General features: G+C 48.4%; 1 protein-coding gene across 1 annotated transcript in view; it reads right to left on the reverse strand.

Annotated features, from left to right (window-relative positions):
• The window catches only part of strc1 (stereocilin 1), an 84,383-nt gene extending 68,611 nt beyond the window's left edge, over positions 1 to 15,772 (reverse strand). Inside the window, exons 1-5 of the mRNA XM_059952455.1 lie at positions 14,168 to 15,772; positions 6,868 to 6,927; positions 5,335 to 5,445; positions 1,774 to 1,928; positions 432 to 618 (exon numbers count right to left, since the gene is read on the reverse strand). Of these exons, the coding sequence (XP_059808438.1) occupies positions 432 to 618; positions 1,774 to 1,928; positions 5,335 to 5,445; positions 6,868 to 6,927; positions 14,168 to 15,772 (2,118 nt within the window). The remainder of the gene's footprint in view (positions 1 to 431; positions 619 to 1,773; positions 1,929 to 5,334; positions 5,446 to 6,867; positions 6,928 to 14,167) is intronic.
• Positions 15,773 to 20,390: the final 4,618 nt, after the last annotated feature.

The raw sequence follows: 20,390 nt of genomic DNA on the forward strand, positions 1-20,390 counted from the left end.
CAGAGTCCGTGCTGAGCTGGAATCTGGCCCCCCCTTTTCGGGGCTGCTCCCCAGAGTTCGCTCTCTCGAAGGTAAGCTGGGTTTCCCTTGGCGGACACAGTGCCAGTCAAGCTGATTTGCCTTCGTCCGCTAAACCAGCACAAGATGAGGAACTGCTGTGTACTGTTCTTGCAGAAACGTGGCTCCAGGACAACATCCCATGTACCATCAATCTTCAGGCCATGCCACTCAGGGGCTTGTGCTAGTATTATTTTATGTGTGGCCGTATGTGCTATTGTTACTGTATGTGGTGTGTTTTGCACTTTGGACCAGGAAGAACACTGTTTTGTTTTGATGAACACCTGTATGGTTGAATGACAATTAAACTTGAGCTTGAACTTGTTTGGGGTTATCCCGAGACTAAGAGCTGTAGTCCTTTCTCTTTACAGTACCTGACTACGGGACAGATGCTGAAACCTCTCGAATGGCAGGAACACCAGCAGTTTACTCATGTGCTGCAGGAAAGTCAGAGACCACGTGGTCACAGAGCTAAACCTCCCAGAGCTCACGACCCACTGGACGAAGGCTGCCCTCTGGTCATCAGACAGCTCCCCGAAGATCTGGTTAACCACTGCTAACCTGAAGTGGGAAACACAACAGTCAGTGAAGTGGATCATAAACACAGCAGATTCTACAGATTCTGGAAATCTTGAGCAACACGCACAAAATGGTGGATGAACTCAGCATGTCAGGCAGCATCAATGGAGGGGATTGAAGGGTCTCAGCCCGAAACATCAATCATTTATGCCTGACTTGTTAAATTCCTCCAGCATTATGTGTGTGTTGTTCAGAAAACGGACCGTCAACGTTTTAGGTTGGTCAAGGCCTTTCATCTGGGCTGGAAAGGTGGAGGGGAGATAATTGGCACCCAAAGGGGTGGGGGTGGGGTGAAGCAGGAGTTGGGAGGTGATAGGTAGAAATGACAAGGGGCTGAAGAACACACTTAAAATGCTGGTGGAACTCAGCAGGTCAGTCAGCGACCATAGAGAGGGGTACCACTGTACCGTTAACACTACACTATTACAACTCGGGGCATCAAAGTTCGGAGGTCAATTTTGGCGCCGTCTATAAGGAGTCTGCATGTTCTCCCTGTGACCACGTGGGTTTCCTCCGGGTGCTCTGTTTTTCTCCCACAGTCCAAAGATGTACTGGTTAGCAGGCTAGTCATTGGTAATTGTGATTAGGCTAATGTTAAAAAGGTGAGTTGTTGGGCCGGAAGGGCCTGCTCCACACTGTATCTCCAAATAAATAAAGAGTCGTTGTTTCAGGCCGAGACCTTTCATCAGGACTCAGGGCTGAAGAAGATGGAATCTGATTGGAGAGGAAAGTGTACCACAGAATCAAGGGAAGGGGGTGACGAGGGAACCAGAGGGAGGGATGTACTAGTGATGGCCAGGGGAGGGGTAAAAGATGGACCAGAATCCAGAACTCTTCAACATCTCATTCACTATGATCCAGACAAAGAGTCTCAACAATGACAAATTCAGGTGTCTGCTGATAATCTATTGCACTTAAATTAGGATCATTATCTGAATGAAATGATTTAGCCAACTACAAACTCACTGGTTATAAAACTGACTGTACGAGGTTACTTGAATTTGGAAAAATTGGAACTTTGTTGTAAGAGGGAGTGAAGGTGACAGTACATACAAACGAATTTTGTGTGAAAGGGCAGGGAAGTGAAACAAAGGCAGTATTTAAAGATCTTTAGTGTTGAAGGGACTTGCGACGCACACTTCCTCCATGTCCAAGGTCACTGGTAGTGCTCGGATTTCAGATGCTGATAGGTGAGGTAGTAAATAAACCAACTCTGGAAACATATTTGGGTCGGCGAGCAGTATTCTTTTGAAAAAGACTGATGCCAGAACCGTCCTCACATCATCCCAAATCTGAAATTAAAACCAGATTTGTAAAACTAGAAATCAGAAAACAAAATCGTATTTATCCCAAAATAAAAACTCTTTTGGTTAAAATTTAGCATCTAAATATTTAATAATTCATCATTTTGATAGGCTTCTTTCACTAGCAGAAGATAACTTTCCTTATAAATCACACCTTCTCAAACAAGAGAAAATCTGCAACACACACAAAATGCCGGAGGAACTCAGCAGGCCAGGTAGCATCTATGGAAAAAAGTACAGTCGATGTATCAGGCCGAGATCCTTTAGCAGGACTGGAGAAACACTCTCCCATCTTGCTATTTTTTTTACTTAGAGGTACTGAGTACTAACAGGCCATTCTGGCCCAATTACACCCTAACCTACTACCCGGTACGCCTTTGGAATGGGGGAGGTAACAGGAGCACCCGGAGGAAACTCACACGATCATGGGGGAGAACGTACAAACTCCTTACAAACAGTGGCAGGGATCAAACCCCAATCTTACTGTTGGCGCTGTAAAGCCATTGTGCTAACCGCTACACTCACATGCTGCCCTTCAACAGAACAACGTCAACCCCAATGTAGTCAAATCCCAAAAACTGCAAGGCCATGACACATCACGATGTTGAAGATCAGGAGGATCAAAGCAAAACTCAAAGTAAATTTATTATTGGAGTATGTACATTACACCATAAGACTGTAAGATATAGGAACAGAATTAGGCTATTTTGCCCATCGAGTCTGATTCACCGTATCATCATGGCTGATCCATTTTCCCTCTCGGCACCAATCTCCTGCCTTCTCTCCATATCCCTTCTTGCCTTGACCAATCAAGAATCTATCAACCTCTGCTTTAAATATACATAAAGACTTGGCCTAAACAGCCGTCTGCGGCAACGAACTCCACAGATTCACCACTGTCTAGCTAAACAAATTCCTCCTCTCCTCCGTTCTAAATAGACATCCCTCCTTTCAGAGGCACTGTCCTCTGGTCCTGGGCTCTCTCACCATAGGAAACATCCTCTCCACATCCATTCTATTGAGGCCTTTTAACATTTGATGGCTTTCCATTAGGTCACCCCTCTGAATTCTAGTGAATACAGGCTCAGAGCCATCAAACGCTCTTCATACGACAAGCCTCTCAATCCCACAATCATTTTCATGAACTTCCTTTGAACCTTCTCCAGTGTCAGCATATCCCTTCTAAGGCCCAAACCTGCTCACAATACTCCGAGTGAGGCCTTACCTGTGCTTTATAAAGTCTCAACATTGCATCCTTGCTTCTATATTCTAGTCCTCTTGAAATGAATGCTAACACCGCAGTTGACTTCTTCACCACAAACTCAAATTGCAAATTAATTTTCAGGAAATCCTGCACAAGATCTCCCAGTCCCTTTGCACCTCAGATTATTTTAACGTTCTCTCTACTTAGAAAATAGTGTATCCTTTTATTTCTTTTGCCAAGGTGCATGACCACGCACCTCCTGACACTGTATTTCATCTGCCACTTCTTTGCCCATGCTCCCAATCCGGTGTTCATGGACCATTCAGAAATCTGATGGCAGAGGGGAAGAAGCTATTCCTGAATTGTTGAGTGTGTGTCTTCAGGCTCCTGGACCTCCTCCTTCATGCTAGCAATGAGAAGAGGGCATGACCCGGGTGAAGGGGGTCTTTAATGATGGATGCCACTTTTTTCAAGGAAGGGCAGGAGACATCTCCACAATGTCTAATGTTTGTTTAAATAGTTTTTTTCCCCAAAAAACTGTACACTTCAGAATGGTTTGGCACACTTCAAAGTGCTGAGAGGGGAGAAGCATTGGAATTGGCTTATGACTGCCACAGGCATCAAGAGATGGTGCCGTTGTAGCTTAGCAGTTAGTACGATGTTACTACGACATGTGACGTCGAATTTCAATTCTGATGTCATCTGTAAGGAGTCTGTGTGTCCTCCCTGTGGAATGCGTGGGTTTTCTCCAAGTTCTCTGGTTTCTTCTGACAGTCCAAAGACGTACTAGTTTGTAGATTAATTGTTCATTGTAAATTGTTCCTTGAATAGGCTAGGGTTAAACTGGGGGTTGCTGGCCAGCGTGGCTTGAAGGACCAGAGGAGTCTATTTGCACTGTATCTTACTGATAACAATAACAGTAGAAAAACAGTGAAAAGCTTGTCTGGCATACTGCTCATACAGATCAGATCGTTACACAGTGCACTGGGGTAGAACAAGGTAAAACAGCAACAATGCAGAATGAAGTGTAAAAGCTACAGAGAAACTGTGGTGCAGGTAAACGACTTGGTACGAATATTGCTCAGCTCAAGAATGCAAGAATCTGCAGAGAGTTGTGGACACAGCTCTCCCTTCTTCTCTCTTCCATCCGGTCACCTAGTATGATAGGATGGACTCTTGACCTCGTTATGGCTTTCAACCTTATTGTCTGCCTACACTGCACTTTCTCTGTAACACTTTATTCTGCATCCTGTTACTGTTTTCCCTTGTACGCATACAATGTACTGTTGTGACAAGGTGATCTGTATGGATGGATGCCATTCAAAACCAAGTTTTTCAGTGTACCTTCACACATGTGACAACAATAAACCATGTTAACAATTTTTAAACATTAAATCTCACCACCTACTCTTTATAAGACACCCTTATTATGTATCATGTTGTATGACGTGGGTGATCATGATCTCCTGACATGTTTGTTCTTGGCAAATTTTTCTACAGACATGGTTTGCCATTGCCTTTTTCTGAGCAGCATCTTTACAAGATGGGTGACCAGCCATTATCAATAATCTTCAGAGATTGTCTGCCTGGTGTGTGCCTACGTAACCAGGACTTGTGATGTGCACCAGCTGCTCGTACGACCATCCACCACCTACTCCCATGGCTTCATGTGAGCCTGATCGGGGGCTAAGCAGGTGCTACACCTCGCCCAAGAGTGACCTGCAGGCTAGAGGAGGGAAGGAGTGCCTTACATCTCCTTTGGTAGGAACGTATCTCCACCCTGACACCCAAATATGTAACAATAATAAACAAATTTACCAATTATTTTTTTCATTAAAGCTCAGCTTCCACTCCTTATATGACATAGGAGTGGAATTGGGCCATTCAGCCCATCTAATCTGATCGCCCATTCGTTCATGGTTGACCTATTTTCCTTAAGCCCATTCTCCTGCCGTTTCCCCTTGCACTTACCACATCTTTCCTTTCTTCCTCTCTTTAGCTGCCTCAAAACATGCTCAAAAACCACATTGCTAACTTTTTAGATGTAGAATCATTGACCTGAAACAAGCCTGTTTCTTCCTCCATAGGCACTGACTGTCCTGGAGAATACTCCAGCAGTTTCTACGTTAAATGGAAGGGGTAAGCTCTCTAGTTTATGGACTGCTGAGCTGTGGAGGCAACAGTGTTTACCTGCAGACTGCTCCAGTTCATGTTTAAGATGTGCAGCAGTTGCTTTGTTTTCTGAACATCAATTGCATGCAGCACCGCCTGAAGATCAGCTGCAGAAACCTTCATGTATTCCTGTCCATTAAAAGAGAGTTAAAGAGAAATCATCAGAACAGATCTCAGCACCCAGCCATCAGCAGTGCAAAGGGACATGGGAGTCTTTGCGTGGGATTCCCTAAAGGTTAAATCATAGATTGAGTCAGTGGTAAGAAAGGTTAACTCAGTGTTAACATTCGTTCTCAGAGAATTCGAATAAAAAAGCAAGGTTGTAAAGCTGAGGCCAGACAACACTTGGAGTATTGTCGGTAGTTTTGGCCCCTTATCTAAGAAAGAGTGTGTTGTCATTGGAGAGGGTCCAGAGGAGGTTCATGAGATGAAAGGGTTAACTTATCTGGGCCTGTGCTCACTTGAGTTTAGAAGAACAAGAGGGGGATCTCATTGAAACCTATTAAATATTGAAAGGCCTGGACAGAGTGGACATGGAAAGGATGTTTTCAATAGTGGGAGAGTCTAGAACCAGAGGGCACAGCCTCAGAATAGAGGGGCGTCCTTTTAGAACAAAAATGAGGAGGAATTTCAGAGAGTAGTGAATCTGTGGAATTCATTGTCACAGATGGCTGTGGACTATTGGATATACTTAACATGGAGGCTGATAGATTCTTGATTAGTAAGGACATCAAACGTGACAGAGAGAAGGCAGAAGAACAGGGCCCCATTTTAACCAATTTTTACTCTAGAGTGAACTGACCAGCCACGTCACCATCTGGTATGGGGATCACAAGGCAACTGACCACAAGACCCTACAAAGGATAGTAAGGACTTCAGAGAGGATCATTCCCCTCCTTCACCTTTCTGAGATATTTGTCAGGAGGGCTGCTAATACAGGGCCCTTAGCATCATCAAGGAACCCTCCCCGCCATCCCACAATCTCTTTTACACTGAACCCTCTACCATCAGAAAGGAGTTACCACAGCATTGGGACAAGGGGTGTTAGGATGGGGAAGAACTTCATCTTCCAGGCCATGACCCCACTGAACTCACTGTCACCACCCAGGTCTGACCACATATAAGTGGCCAGAGGATGATGCTGGCTACTTTTTTCATTTGTGTCATAAATGTACCTTATGCTAAATGTCAATCTTTTATTATTTGTGGTAATATTACTTTACATGTTGTGTGTGGGTTATGTGTACTGTGTTGTGCATCTTGGCAGGAGGAACGCTGTTTCATTTGGCGGCATACGGTTGAATGACTATAAACTTTTTATTTTTCCTCTCAACCCAAGTTAAAATACATCGGCCATGATGGAATGGCAGGGCAGACCAAATGGCCTAAATCTACTGCTGTGTTTTATAGTCTTTCCCCATCCTTTTCTCTCCTTTCTGTTTATCTTTTCCTCTTCCATGTTTACTGTTACCTCTAACTGCAAGACCCCTTGTTAGTGCGTACAGAGGCGTTACCCATGTATAAAGGGTCTGTTTATGATTGGTACAATACCTCCACCAGGTCCACAGCTGACGATCCTCCTTCCTTCTGCACCAAGTCCCACAGGACAGACTGAGGTGAAAAAAAGTGAACTCAGTTAAAAAAACATGATCAAAGTGTAGATATCAGACTGCCAGTTGATGCCATTAACGTTCGGAGGGATAGCCTCACTAAATAACAGACTACAGAGGCAACCTACAAAGTCAAAGGAAATTTATTAACAAACTACATATATGTCAACACATACTACCTCGAGATTTGTCTTCTTGTGGGTATTTACAGGGAATAAAGAAATGCAATAAAATCTATGGAAAACTATAAACAAAGACTGACAAAAAGCCGATGAGCAAAAGAAGACAAACAGCGCAAATAACACTCAGAACACGAGTTGCAGAGTTCATGAAAGTGAGTCTGTAGGTTGTGGAATCAGTTCAGTGTTGAGGTGAATGAAGTTTAGGAGTCTGATGGTTGTAGGGTGAAACTGTTTCTCCTGAATCTGGTGGTGTGGGACCCAAGGTTCCTGTACTTCCTGCCTGCTGATAATGGCAAGGGAGAACATGGCCAGGATGGTGAAGGCCTTTAATGATGGATGCTGCTTTGTTGTGGTAGTGCTCCGTGTAAATGTCCTCAGTGCTGGGCAGGGCTTTGTCTGTGATGAACTAAGCTGTATTGTCACTTTCTATAGAGTTTTCCGGTTCCTGGACACTGGTGTTTCCATACCAGGCCATGATACAACCAGTTAGGGTACCAACTGATGAAGTTAATGTTAGGGACAATACCCTCACTAAGCAAACAGTCTACAGAGTCTACTTAAAAAGGCTGTTGGCAACAGCCACAGGAACTTGACTCAAACTACAGCAATGCCTCCCAGTGAATGCAGGCTTATTTCTCCAGTGATACACTTTGAGAGGATAAAACATTGCCCGAGAGATCAATGCCAGTTGCTCACGGCAATGTGGTCTCCAGGTAGGCCAATCCTCTCCATTCTGGACAAAAACACCAACCATTCATTATCAGCTCAGGCATTGGGAAGAACTATCCTCCCTGTTGGTGGTAATGAGAAGAGGGCATGTCCCCAATGGTGCAGGTCGTTCACGATGGATGGTGTTCTCTTGAGGAAGAAGATAGAAAAGTCTGAAAACAATTACTGTACCAGCAGATTTAATGACAGCTCCTATCCTGCTGGTATTAGACCATTGAATAGTCCCCTGGTAGGATCAGGTGGACTCCACCTTACAAGTTTTTTGTTATTGTCCACCTCCACTGCACTTTCCTGTAACTGTTACACTTTATTCCACACTTTGAGTTCTCTTGTACTACCTCGATGGACTGTGTAATGAATTGATCTGTGTGCAAGGCAGGTTTTTCACTCTAACACTGTAACTTTGACAATTATAAACCATATTAACAATTGTGAGGAAGGGGGCTCAGATTCTGGTCAGTGAAGGCAGTGACATACAAGGACATACAAGATTCTGCAGATGCTAGAAATCTACAGCAACATGCACAAAATGCTGGAGGAACTCAGCAGGTCAGATAGCATCTACGGAGGGGAATAAATAGTTGACATTTTTGGCCAAGACCCTTCATCAGGACTGGAAAGGAAGGGGGAAGAAGTCACAATTTAAAAAGGTGCAGGGGAAGGAGTACAAGCTGACAGGTGATAGGTGAGACCATGTGAGGGGGAAGGTGGGGGAGAGGGGATGAAATATGAAGCTGGAGGTGTCATGGTCCAGTCCATTAACTATTCATTTCAGTTAATTTCCTTTCTCCCGTGTTCTACTGGACTCCTTGATTAGGGCACCTCATCCTCATTCGAACTGGTAGCATAAAAACTCCGGCTTACATCTATTGACTGCTGGTTTATCACCTCAGTAGTGCAGCTCCGAGCTGCCAAGAATAAGGGACCGTCGTCTGAGCCGCCAAGAATAAGGGACCGTCTTCATGAGCTTCTCCATGTCAAGATCGCTCCTGTTTGTTTTTGTTGTCTTGTGTTCGGCTGAGAATTGCTGGCTGTTTTGTCACTGCTCCAAGCCGGGATGCGAGTGGTCTGTCGCTGTTTTGTTTTGTCGAGTCCAAGTCCAGGCTTCGTGTTCCAAGCCAAGTCCAAGTCCAGGCTCCATGTTCCAAGCCAAGTCCAAGTCCATCTCCGTGTTCCAAGCCAAGTCCAAGTCCAGGCTCCATGTTCCAAGCCAAGTCCAAGTCATCTCCGTGTTCCAAGCCAAGTCCAAGTCCATCTTCGTGTTCCAAGCCAAGTCCAAGTCCAACTCCGTGTTCCAAGCCAAGTCCATCTTCGTGTTCCAAGCCAAGTCCAAGTCCATCTCCGTGTTCCAAGCCAAGTCCAAGTCCAGGCTCCGTGTTCCAAGCCAAGTCCAAGTCCAGGCTCCGTGTTCCAAGCCAAGTCCAAGTCCAGGCTCCGTGTTCCAAGTCAAGTCCAAGCCCAGGCTCCGTGTTCCAAGCCAAGTCCAAGTCCATCTCCGTGTTCCAAGTCCAAGTCCAAGTCCAGGCTCCATGTTCCAAGCCAAGTCCAAATCCATCTCTGTGTTCCAAGCCAAGTCCAAGTCCAACTCCGTGTTCCAAGCCAAGTCCAAGTCCAACTCCGTGTTCCAAGCCAAGTCCAAGTCCATCTTCGTGTTCCAAGCCAAGTCCAAGTCCATCTCCGTGTTCCAAGCCAAGTCCAAGTCCAACTCCGTGTTCCAAGTCAAATCCAAGTCCAGGCTCCGTGTTCCAAGCCAAATCCAAGTCCAGGCTCCGTGTTCCAAGCCAAGTCCAAGTCCACCTCCATGTTCCAAGCCAAGTCCAGGCTCCTGGTTCCAAGCCAAGTCCAAGTCCAGGCTCTGTGTCAAGTCTCATGCCTGTGTCCTGCACTTGGGTCCACTCCAGCCGCTCATTGCAACAGGAGGAGATAAAGGGCTGAAGAAGAAGGAATCTGATAGGAGAGGACAGTGGACCATAGAAGGAAGGGGAAAGAGGAGGGGAACCAGAATGGGGAACTGGAAAAGACAGAAGAAGGGAGTAGACAGAACTTACAGGAAGTTAAAGAAATTGATGTTCATGCCATCAGGTTGGAAGTTACCCAGACGGAATATGAGATGTTGCTTTTCCAACCTGAGTATGGCCTCATCATGGCAGTAGACAAGGCCATGGACAGACATGTCAGAATGGGAATGGGAAGTCACATTGAAATGGGTCACCACTGGGAAATCGAAGGTGCTCAACAAAATAGTTTCCCCATCCTACATCAGATCTCACTGATACAGAGCGGGCTGCACTGGACACAGCGGATAACCCCGACCGGTGAATTGCTGCCTCACCTGGAAGGACCGTTTGGGGCTCTGAATGGTAGTGAGGGAGGGGGTTAGGGGGCAGGTGCGGCACTTGTCTCGGTTGCAGGGTAAGTGGCGGGAGGGACGAGCGGGCAAGGGAGCCAAGAAGAGAGTGATCCTGGCGGAAGGTGGGGAGGGGTGGGGTGGGGTGGGAAAGGTATGCTTCGTGGTAGCATGGCAGAAGTTGGTGAGAATGATGTGAGAAAGAGGCTTTTGGGATGGTAGGTAAGGTCAAGGTAACCTTATCCCTCTAATGATAACTGAAGTAATAATAATAATATTAATAACATTTATAGAACATATTTCATACAGACCATGTAGTTCAAAGCACTTTACAATGAGATAAAGCACAACCGTGAAAATAAAAGACAAAAGGTATTAGTTAAAAGCAAGGCTAAATAAATAGGTTTTGAGGTGGGGTTTAATAGTGTCAACTGACTCTACCTCCCTTGTAGCTTTAGGTATTGAATTCAACACTTTTAGGAGCGTAATTCAAAAAAGCTGACCTGACAATTACTTTTGGAGGGAGTTTGGTTACATGTAAGAGACCAGCAGAAGAAGACCCGAGAGCTGGAGCAGGTTTAATACCAGACAACATGCACTGAAGGTGAGAGGGGGGTGTCATAAGGAAAACAGGTTATTATCTGAATGGTGGCCGATTAGGAAAAGGGGGGATGCAACGAGACCTGGGTGTCATTGTACACCAGTCATTGAAGGTGGGCATGCAGGTACACCAGGCGGTGAAAAAGGCAAATGGTATGTTGGCATTCATAGCAAAAGGATTTGAGTACAGGAGCAGGGAGGTTCTACTGCAGTTGTACAAGGCCTTGGTGAGACCACACCTAGAATATTGTGTGCAGTTTTGGTCCCCTAATCTGAGGAAAGACATTCTTGCCATAGAGGGAGTACAGAGAAGGTTCACCAGATTGATTCCTGGGATGGCAGGACTTTCATATGAAGAAAGACTGGATTGACTAGGCTTATACTCACTGGAATTTAGAAGATTGAGGGGGGATCTTATTGAAACGTATAAAATTCTAAAGGGATTGGACAGGCTAGATGCAGGAAGATTGTTTCCGATGTTGGGGAAGTCCAGAGCGAGGGGTCACAGATTAAGGATAAAGGGGAAGCCGTTTAGGACCGAGATGAGGAAAAACATCTTCACACAGAGAGTGGTGAATCTGTGGAATTCTCTGCCACAGGAAACAGTTGAGGCCGGTTCATTGGCTGTACTTAAGAGGAAGTTAGATATGGCCCTTGTGGCTAAAGGGATCGTGTGTATGGAGAGAAAGCAGGTACAGGGTTTTGAGTTGGATGATCAGCCATGATCATACTGAATGGCAGTGCAGGCTCGAAGGGCCGAATGGCCTACGCCTGCACCTATTTTCTATGTTTCTATAAGGGGGGGCATAGGGAGTGGACCCAAATGCAAGATACAGGCACTGCACTACCAGGACCAGGATGAGGCGTGAGAAAGAAGCAAGGGAAGTGGGGAAGAAAGGACGCTGGACATGACACAGGCCCTGGACGAGACAAGGATTCCAGGGCTGGGTAGGACTCGACTAGGATAACAGAACCAGGACATGGAACTAGGAACCTGGACAAGGACTCCAAGCCAGGGACTGGGCAAGGACCCAGAACCTGGGTCTTGACTCAGGCTCGGAGTCCAAAACCAGGCAAGAACAAGACATGGCTACAGGACAAGAAGAAACAACAGCACTGGACGTGAGACTCCTGGACAGGACAAGGGAATCCCAGCACCGGGCTGGGCAAGGTACTCCTGGGCTGGGCGAGACACATCAACAAGATGAGAACACAAAGCCATGGCTTGGACAGGACAAGGTTTTTGGACGTGGCTAGGACTGGACAAGACCCCGAAGCCTTGGTCAAGGAAGAGACAGGAACACAGAACCCAGAGCCGGGACCCCTCCTTGGGTACAGGACGTAGGGCCGGGACTCATTACACCGAACACAGAGCCGGGACCCCTCCTTGGGTACAGGGCATAGGGCCGGGACTCATTACACCGAACACAGAGCCGGGACTCCTCCTTAGGTACAGGGCATAGGGCTGGGAGTCATTACAGAGAACACAGAGCCGGGACCCCTTCTCAGGTACAGGACGTAGGGCTGGAACTCATTACACAGAACACAGAGCTGGGACCCCTCCTTGGGTACAGGACACAGGGCCGGGACTCATTACACAGAACACAGAGCCGGGACCCCTCCTTGGGAAACAGGACGTAGGGCTGGAACTCATTACACAGAACACAGAGCCGGGACTCCTCCTTGGGTACAGGACACAGGGCCAGGACACATTACACAGAACACCGAGCCGGGACCCCTCCTCGGGTACAGGATGTAGGACCAGGACTCATTACACCGAACAAAGAGCAGGGACCCCTCCTTGGGTACAGGACATAGTGCTGGGACTCATTACACAGAACACAGAGCTAGGACCCCTCCTTGGGAACAGGACGTGGGGCCGGGACTCATTACACCGAACAAAGAGCTGGGACCCCTCCTTGGGTACAGGACGTAGGGCCGGGACTCATTACACCGAACAAAGAGCTGGGACCCCTCCTTGGGTACAGGACGTAGGGCTGGAACTCATTACACTGAACACAGCGCCAGGTCCCCTCCTTGGGTACAGGATGTAGGACCAGGACTCATTACACAGAACACAGAGCTGGGACCCCTCCTTGGGTACAGGGCATAGGGCTGGGACTCATTACAGAGAATGCAGAATACAACGGGACGGTTCCCAATACAAGGTAGCAGCAGACAGCCGGACCTACTTAGCAAAGGCATGGACACAGACAGTTCCCAATACAAGGTAGTGGCAAATGGCCAGACCTACTTAGCGAAGGTGTGGACACAAAGACGGTTCCCAACACTAGGTAGCGGCAGACAGCCGGACTTACCTAGTGAAGGCGTGAACACAGAGACAGTTCAAATCAACGAAAGACAGTTCCTTATCTTGCTCCAGTGGTCAAACTTGACAGCAGTGAAGGCAAGGGTTACAGGCGAGGCATGGCTTGGCTCCAGGAGGAAGGTGAAGGGAAGGGATACAGACAGGGGGCTTGGACAGGAACAATTCAGCAGCCAGAGGCTGAATATTGAAGCTATTTATAAAGCCAGCCCAAATGAGAATCAGCTGCCTCAACAGAATCTGGGGAAAACCAGAAAATCTGGAATAAGGAGCATGGACCGGACCGTGAACTGGAATGCAGATTTCACGGACTGGACCATGACAGGAGTAGGCTCAAGGGGCAAGTTTTTTTACTCAGAGTGTCCTGGATGCCTGGAATGTACTGCCTGGTGTGGAGGTAGAGGCAAACATGTAACAGACTTTTGGGTAGGCACATGGATGTGAGGAAGATGGAGGGATATGGGCTTGGTGTAGGTAGGAGAGATTTTGGGGGTTTCTGATTTGATTTTTTGCTGGTTCCCTGGGTCAGTTCCTTTGCTGTACTGTTCTACTGTGTGTTGGTATGTTTATAAACAACAGCCATTCCATGATATACTCTTGATCCAGACCATTGAGAGCTTTAAAAACAACTTTAAAATCAATTCTAAAAGATACAGGAAGCCAATACTGAGTAGCTAGGACTGGAGTGATGTGATCACGGAGGATGTGTGGGGAGTGGAGGAGATGTAGGTGAGGATAGCTTCAATGGTGGTGGAACTGAAACCCTGTCATTTCCCCTCCATAGATACTGCCTGCTCTGCTGAGTTCCTCCAGCACTTTGTGTGGGTGCCTGTGCATGTCTGTCCATGCGTCTGTGCACGTATGTGTCCGTGTGTGTGTCTGCACCTGTGTGTGCGTGCGTGTGTCTGCACCTGTGTGTGCGTGCGTGTGTATCGGTGTATGCATCTATCTGTATATGCGTGTGTGAGAGTGTGGTGTGGTGTCTGTGTGTTAAGGTGTAAGGAAGCAGCCCCCGTTACCCACAGATTTCAGTTACAATTAAGTCTGCATATCTTACCCCAAAACACTGGAGCACCTCTTTTCTGTCTCGGTGGCTGCCCCGTCCTCGCAGGTAATCCACCACCGTGTGCAGGACCTGATTCCTGGCATTGTGAAGGAGCCGAAGGAAGGGGATTCGATCAACCTCCAATGCCACCAGCCCCAGGACGGCCCCATTGATCGCCTCCGTGAGCCCAGTCGTTAGTTCCTCAGCGGATTCGCTGTCTAACATCAGCCCAATGTGCTCCAGGCCGCACAGAACCAGAGTGGGGACATCTCGCAGTCGGAAGTGCGGGTGCGGGCATGGCCCGGGTGGGCCCTGACTACACGTCCATTGGAGACGGGAGATGAGATCGTGCAGCGGGCACTCTCTAGTCTCGGGGGTACTGATTGAAATGCAGTCTTCCACGACCCAGGCCGTGAGCGGGTCGCTGCTCAGCGACTGAAGCAGCCCAGCGTCCTGGCAGACGAACTCATTGAAATTGGACTGGTCGTGGTCGAAGCACTGAGCCACAATGGTGGGGTCCACTTGCTGCGCCAACCACGAGTCATACCTGCACAGGGTGCCGGGATTCACTCCATCTTCCTGTGCATACCAACACAGGGCAGTGAGCCTGGTGCTGTCTGCACCTCCCAGTAACTCCCACAGGAGGGTCGAGTTGTCACACACAGACTGTACGAAGTTGTCCGGGTCATATTGACTGCAAAACTCGACCTCGGCAGGGTCTATGGAGGCGGCGGCCACCCACTCTTCGTAGCGGCAGCTGACGTCGGCGCCTACTGGCACGTTACACTGGGACTGCAGCCACCCGTTCTCGGGAGACCTCAGAAGCCGGGAGACCAGCGGCCCGTCCTGACAGACAAACTGCGTGAAGTTAGCCGGGTCCGAGGTCCAGCAGAAATGCAACAAGTCGGGGTCCACCGTGCCCTGGGACCACCGGGCGTAGCGGCAGACAAGCGCCTGCTCAGCGCCGATCGCCTCCCAGGACGGGGGGATGTCGCAGAAGTCGGAGAGCCAGAAGTTGAGGTGGTCTTCAAGCAGCTGTTGGAGGACAGGTGGGTCCAGGCACACCCCGAGGTAGAAGTTCTCGCCGTCGTGGTTGAAGCACAAGGCCACCACGGCGGTGTCGGCGGCTCCCGGGTGCGTCCACGCCTCGTACTGGCAGCGGTCGGCCACGGCGCCGTCGAGGTTCCAGGGAGTGGCGGTGGAGGAGATCGGGACGGCGCACTCTGCGCGCAGCCACGAGTTGCCCGGGTCTCTCAGCAGCTGCGCCAGGAGCGCAGTGGAGGTGCAGAGCAGCAGCTCAAAGCCGGCGGGGTCGAGGTCCCTGCAGTACGTGACCAAAGCCGGCGCGATGCCCGGGGCGCCCAGCCACTCGGCGTAACCGCACCTGTTCTCTGCGCCGCAGACGGCGGCCAGCCAGCCGTTGCCGGCCTCCTGACTCAGGGCACGGAGGAGGCTGCCGCTGAGGCATACAGACGCGGTGAAATTGGTCGGATCGCTATTCCAGCACAAGGCGACGATGGAAGGGTCTGGCGTCACCTCCGCCCACCTCCCGTACTGACAGAAGGCACTGGAGATATGCCGGCCACAGAATTCCAAGAGCCACGGGCTCCCCTGCATAAGTTGCTCCAGCGTCGGTCCATCGAGGCAGAGGGCGGCGGCGAAGCGCTCGGGGTCCTGGCCGGCGCAGAAGGCGATCTGCGGCAGGTGTTGGGGACGGACGCTGGCGGCCCACTCCTTGTAGCGGCAGTGGACCTCCACACTGTAGAGCGGAGGGTCGGTGCGGGGCGGCGCCGGGCTGGAAGGAAACCGGGCAGTTTCAGTCGGAGGAGTGGCAGTAAACTGAGGCTCGGGGGAGGTGGCGCAGAAACCTTCCAGCCAGCGGTGGGCTGGGTTTCCCATCAAGAACGCCACCAGGGAGGCATTGCCACAGATGACCTCTCTAAAACCGGCTTCGTCCACAAACGAACAGTAGCCCAGACTGGTGGAGTTGTACAGGTTGGAGTCATAGTGACAGAATTGAGCCTCCAAGAGGCGGCTTTGATTAGCCGGCACACTGTCCTTCACTCTGGGCCTGGTAGTCGTGCAGTGGCGGATGAAGAGATCGACTCCGTGGGAAAGGTGTGTGGACACTAGGGCCACGCCCCTGCAGACCTGGTCCAGCAGTGGAGCCGACCCGCTCTGGGTCAGCGCCCCCAGGAGCCCACAGAATAGGGCTGGGAGGGGCTGCTGCCACAACCCGTCCCCACAGACGGTTCTGTTTGCCCAGAGCAGAAGGTCTGGGCTGCAGTCGGCGGGCGTCTCGGGGAGTTTGGAGAGCAGCCGAAGGACCGAAGCAGTCCCGCGGAGGTTGTCTGGGGAGCGGGTCCTCAGCATGTCCACGTGGTCCAGGGTGACGGCTTCAAAACGCCACGTCAGGTTGTGAAGGCGGCCCCTGGGTAGAACGGAGAGCATTGTTAATAACCTGCTGAAGCACCCAAACCCTCTCCTCACCTGACAAACGGTAACCAAATCACCATCCCATTGCAGGAAGGAATTCTTCAAACTGGAAAGAATTTACCAGGGTGTTGTTGTAACAAGTGATCGAGTAGACAGGGACTTTATTCCCTGACTGAGGGGTGACCTGATAGAGGTATATAAGATCACGAGGGGCGTAGGCAGGGTGAGAGGGGTCTTTTTCACCGGGAGGGGGTACTAAACATAAGAATGTAGGTTTATGATCAAAAAGGGAACGTCAGAGACAGTTTCTTCATGCAGGTGGTGTTGCTTGTTTCGAATGAGCTGCCAGAAGGATTGGTTTAGGTGCACACGTGAACAATAATGAATAATATTGCAAAACTGGAGAAAACCCAGATGTCCCACTATGAAGGAATGGACTGAGGAAATGATTAGGATTTCATCATACGAACACATATTGGGAAGAATTAACAGTGCAAGACGCATGGGATCAATTTTGGTTGTATGTTAACTTAAACTTAAATAAGAACTTTTTTCTGTTTCTTACTTGTTTTATTTGTTTTCCTGTCATGCGATGGCTGTGTAAATATGCTGTACTGTATCTGCTCTATGATATGCTGTGCTGCTTTGTAAAATAAGAATAAATAATAATAATAATGTGAATTTTAAAAAAGCCATTCAGATCAGCCCGTGGATAAGAGAGGTTTAAAGCAGGAATTCCCAACCCGGGACTCCCCTTCCTTAATGACGTTGGTCCAGGGCATATAAAGGTTTGGAACCACTGGTTTAGAGGGATATGGGCCAACCACCGCTGTCTGTAAGGAGTTTGTATGTTCTCCCCGTGTCTGTGTGGGCTTCCTCCGGGTGCTCTGGTTTCCTCCCAAAGGCTTTCTGGTTGGTCATTGTAAATCAGGGCCTGCTGGAGGGGGCAGCTCAAAGAGCCTGCCGGGCCTGTTCCACGCTGTTTCTCAGTAAACAGGCAGCTGGGACTGCTCACTGGTAACTGCCTCCACACTACATGACTCTGAGAGGAAGCTTGGCATTTCTACACCGATAGGTGTCTGTGCAGGAAATGGGTGTTACATTTTTATATTCTCATAAGGACGTTGTAACTTGCTACACACACACACACACACACACACACACACACACACACACACACACACACACACACACACACACACACACACACACACACACACACACACACACACACACACACACACACACACACACACACACACACACACACACACTCCTTCCTCCTGCCTCCTGCTCCTGCCCATCACTCGGATAGTAGAGGGAGAAAAGGTGTTGAGATTGAAAGCATTCTGGAGCAACTTAAAATCAGAAACGTATCACATTGGATGTGGGGTTTCTTGTGTACTAAAGGAAAAGGTGGGAGTGATTGTAGTAGAGACTTCAAAAACACACAGAGTTAGGAAATGCATTCACCTTTTACAGAGTTATCAAACAGGGCAGCACAGAAACAGGTCCTTGAGCCCATCTAGTTCTTGCCAATCAATCTGGACCTGGAACATAGCTCTCCTTACCCTTCCCATCCACGTACCTCTTCAATTTTCTCGTTAAATATTACAAGCTAACCTGCATCCACCACTCCTGCTGGCAGCTTGTTCCACACCCTCTGAGTGAAGAAGTTCCCCCTCATGTTCCCCTTAAATACTTCACCCTTCACCCTTAACCCATGACCTCTAGTTGTACTCTCTCCCAACATCAGTGGGGAAAGCCTGATATTTGCATTTGCTAACACCACTCAAAGGTCAATAAAAGCATTAAAGATCATGATGTGCAAGCCTTAAGTGTGTTCTTAGTGTGCTCCTGCAGAAGTGAAGGCACTGAAATCTCTGTTCACACCCCAGCTTCTTGCACGTCAGGTGTGGATTGCTTTGCAACTTACCAGTTGAGAAGTTGGTTCAGATTCCCTGTGAAGACAGTGAAGGAAGAATTAAACAGAACTCTATAAATATCAATCAATATTAATTCCTGCCCACATCGCAGCTTCAGACACAGGAGTCCCTGCAGGGTGGGACTGGAACACCTGAATGGAATACAAGGAGGTGGGAGGGAGGATCCTGAGGTGAAGGTGTGCTCACCTTAGAGATGGCACTGGCTTGTCCTGCGGTGGATACAGGTCACAGGCCAGAGCTCAGGCTTGCCAAATTGCTTTGCCATAATTCATTTCAAGAGTGGTCACCATCTCAATGCAGAAAACATGGCAGACAATTCCCACAAACAGCACTGTGGGTGGCCCGGTAGCAGAATTTTACTGCGCCCAGGTTCAATTACGCCACTCTCCCGTGAAGGTAAGACTCTATTGGTGCAGATTAACGGGAGTAGGCAGCTTAAATGGTTTCGGCATAGACTAGATGGGCCCATTTCTGTGCTGTACTTTTCTATGACTGTGAGAATGTGTGGGTTTCCTCCAGATGCTCCAGTTTCCTCCCACATTCCAACAGACGTGGTGGGTTAATTAGCCACATGGGTGTAATTGGGCAACGAGGGAAGGGCCTGTTACCTTGCTGGATTGATAAATAAATAATAATTCAATGTCTTTATTACTGATGCTGTTTTAGAGGTCAGTGTTACCCAGGACACAAATGAGAACCTTGCTGCTGTTATTCAGATAACAACCATAGGATCGCAGAGATCCACCCGAGAAGGTAGCACAGCCTTTGGTGTAGCAGACCAACTGAAAGTTCCTGTGGGAATACTGCATTCCCTACAGTACGCCAAGGGAGGGGAGCCAACCTGGACTTCTGTGCTCTGTTCTCTGGGAGGACCACTGACTCAAGAGACACCTTGCACCCACTGTTGGGATCAAATACTCCTGTAAGAGACCACTTGGATTCACTTAACAGTAGGTGAGATTTCTGCTGGAACCCATAATGAGTTTCATCTATTTGCAATAACCAATTTACCCTGAAACTGCCGTGAGTTATGACAACTCGGTAATGATGATGAATGAACGTACAACTGAGATGGTCGTGGAGACAATCCCAAAGTGCAATTCAGTCCCACCTTCACCTAATTGATCACAGCCAGACGGTCACATCCAGCAACCCTGTGCAGAATACTGGGATTTGGACAATATGGCCCAACGTCAAGACACGTGCAATTCCAAACAACTAACAGAGAGGAAACAGCAACATCCACTGTTCCCCAACTGGATTTTTAATGGACTCAACATCCATCAAAGATCCCCTTTATCTGGGCCATACCATCTCCTTCCAGCTACCATCAAACAGGAGGTACACGATCCTGATGTCCCACACCACCAGGCTCAAGAACAGCTAATTACCTTCAACCACTCGAAGCAATGAGCAGAACCCTAAACACAATAGTTTCCCAGCACTATGACCTCTTTGCACTAAAATGGACTATTTTTTTTTGCTAATTGTGTTCTATTCTGTAAAATTGTATATAATTTATGTTTCATTTATCTTATTGTTGTGAATGGCTTTTATCTGATGCTGTGAGCCTGTGGTGCTGCTGCAAGGAAGTTTTTCAATGCACCTGTGCAAACATAGATTTGTGCGGATGACAATGAATTTGACTTTACCTGGTCCAATAAATGGTCTCATCCTGAGATAGGAGAACAGCAGCAAAGCACTGTGTGTGTGTGTGTGTGTGTGTGTGTATGTATGGTGTGTGTGTTAGTGTGGGTTTGATTGTGTGTGTGTGTGTGTGTCTGATTGTGTATGGTGTGTGTGTGTGTATGGTGTGTGTGTTAGTGTGGGTTTGATTGTGTGTGTCTGATTGT

This window comes from Hypanus sabinus, chromosome 28 (assembly GCF_030144855.1).
Source record: "Hypanus sabinus isolate sHypSab1 chromosome 28, sHypSab1.hap1, whole genome shotgun sequence".
Classification (NCBI taxonomy): Eukaryota; Metazoa; Chordata; class Chondrichthyes; order Myliobatiformes; family Dasyatidae; genus Hypanus; species Hypanus sabinus.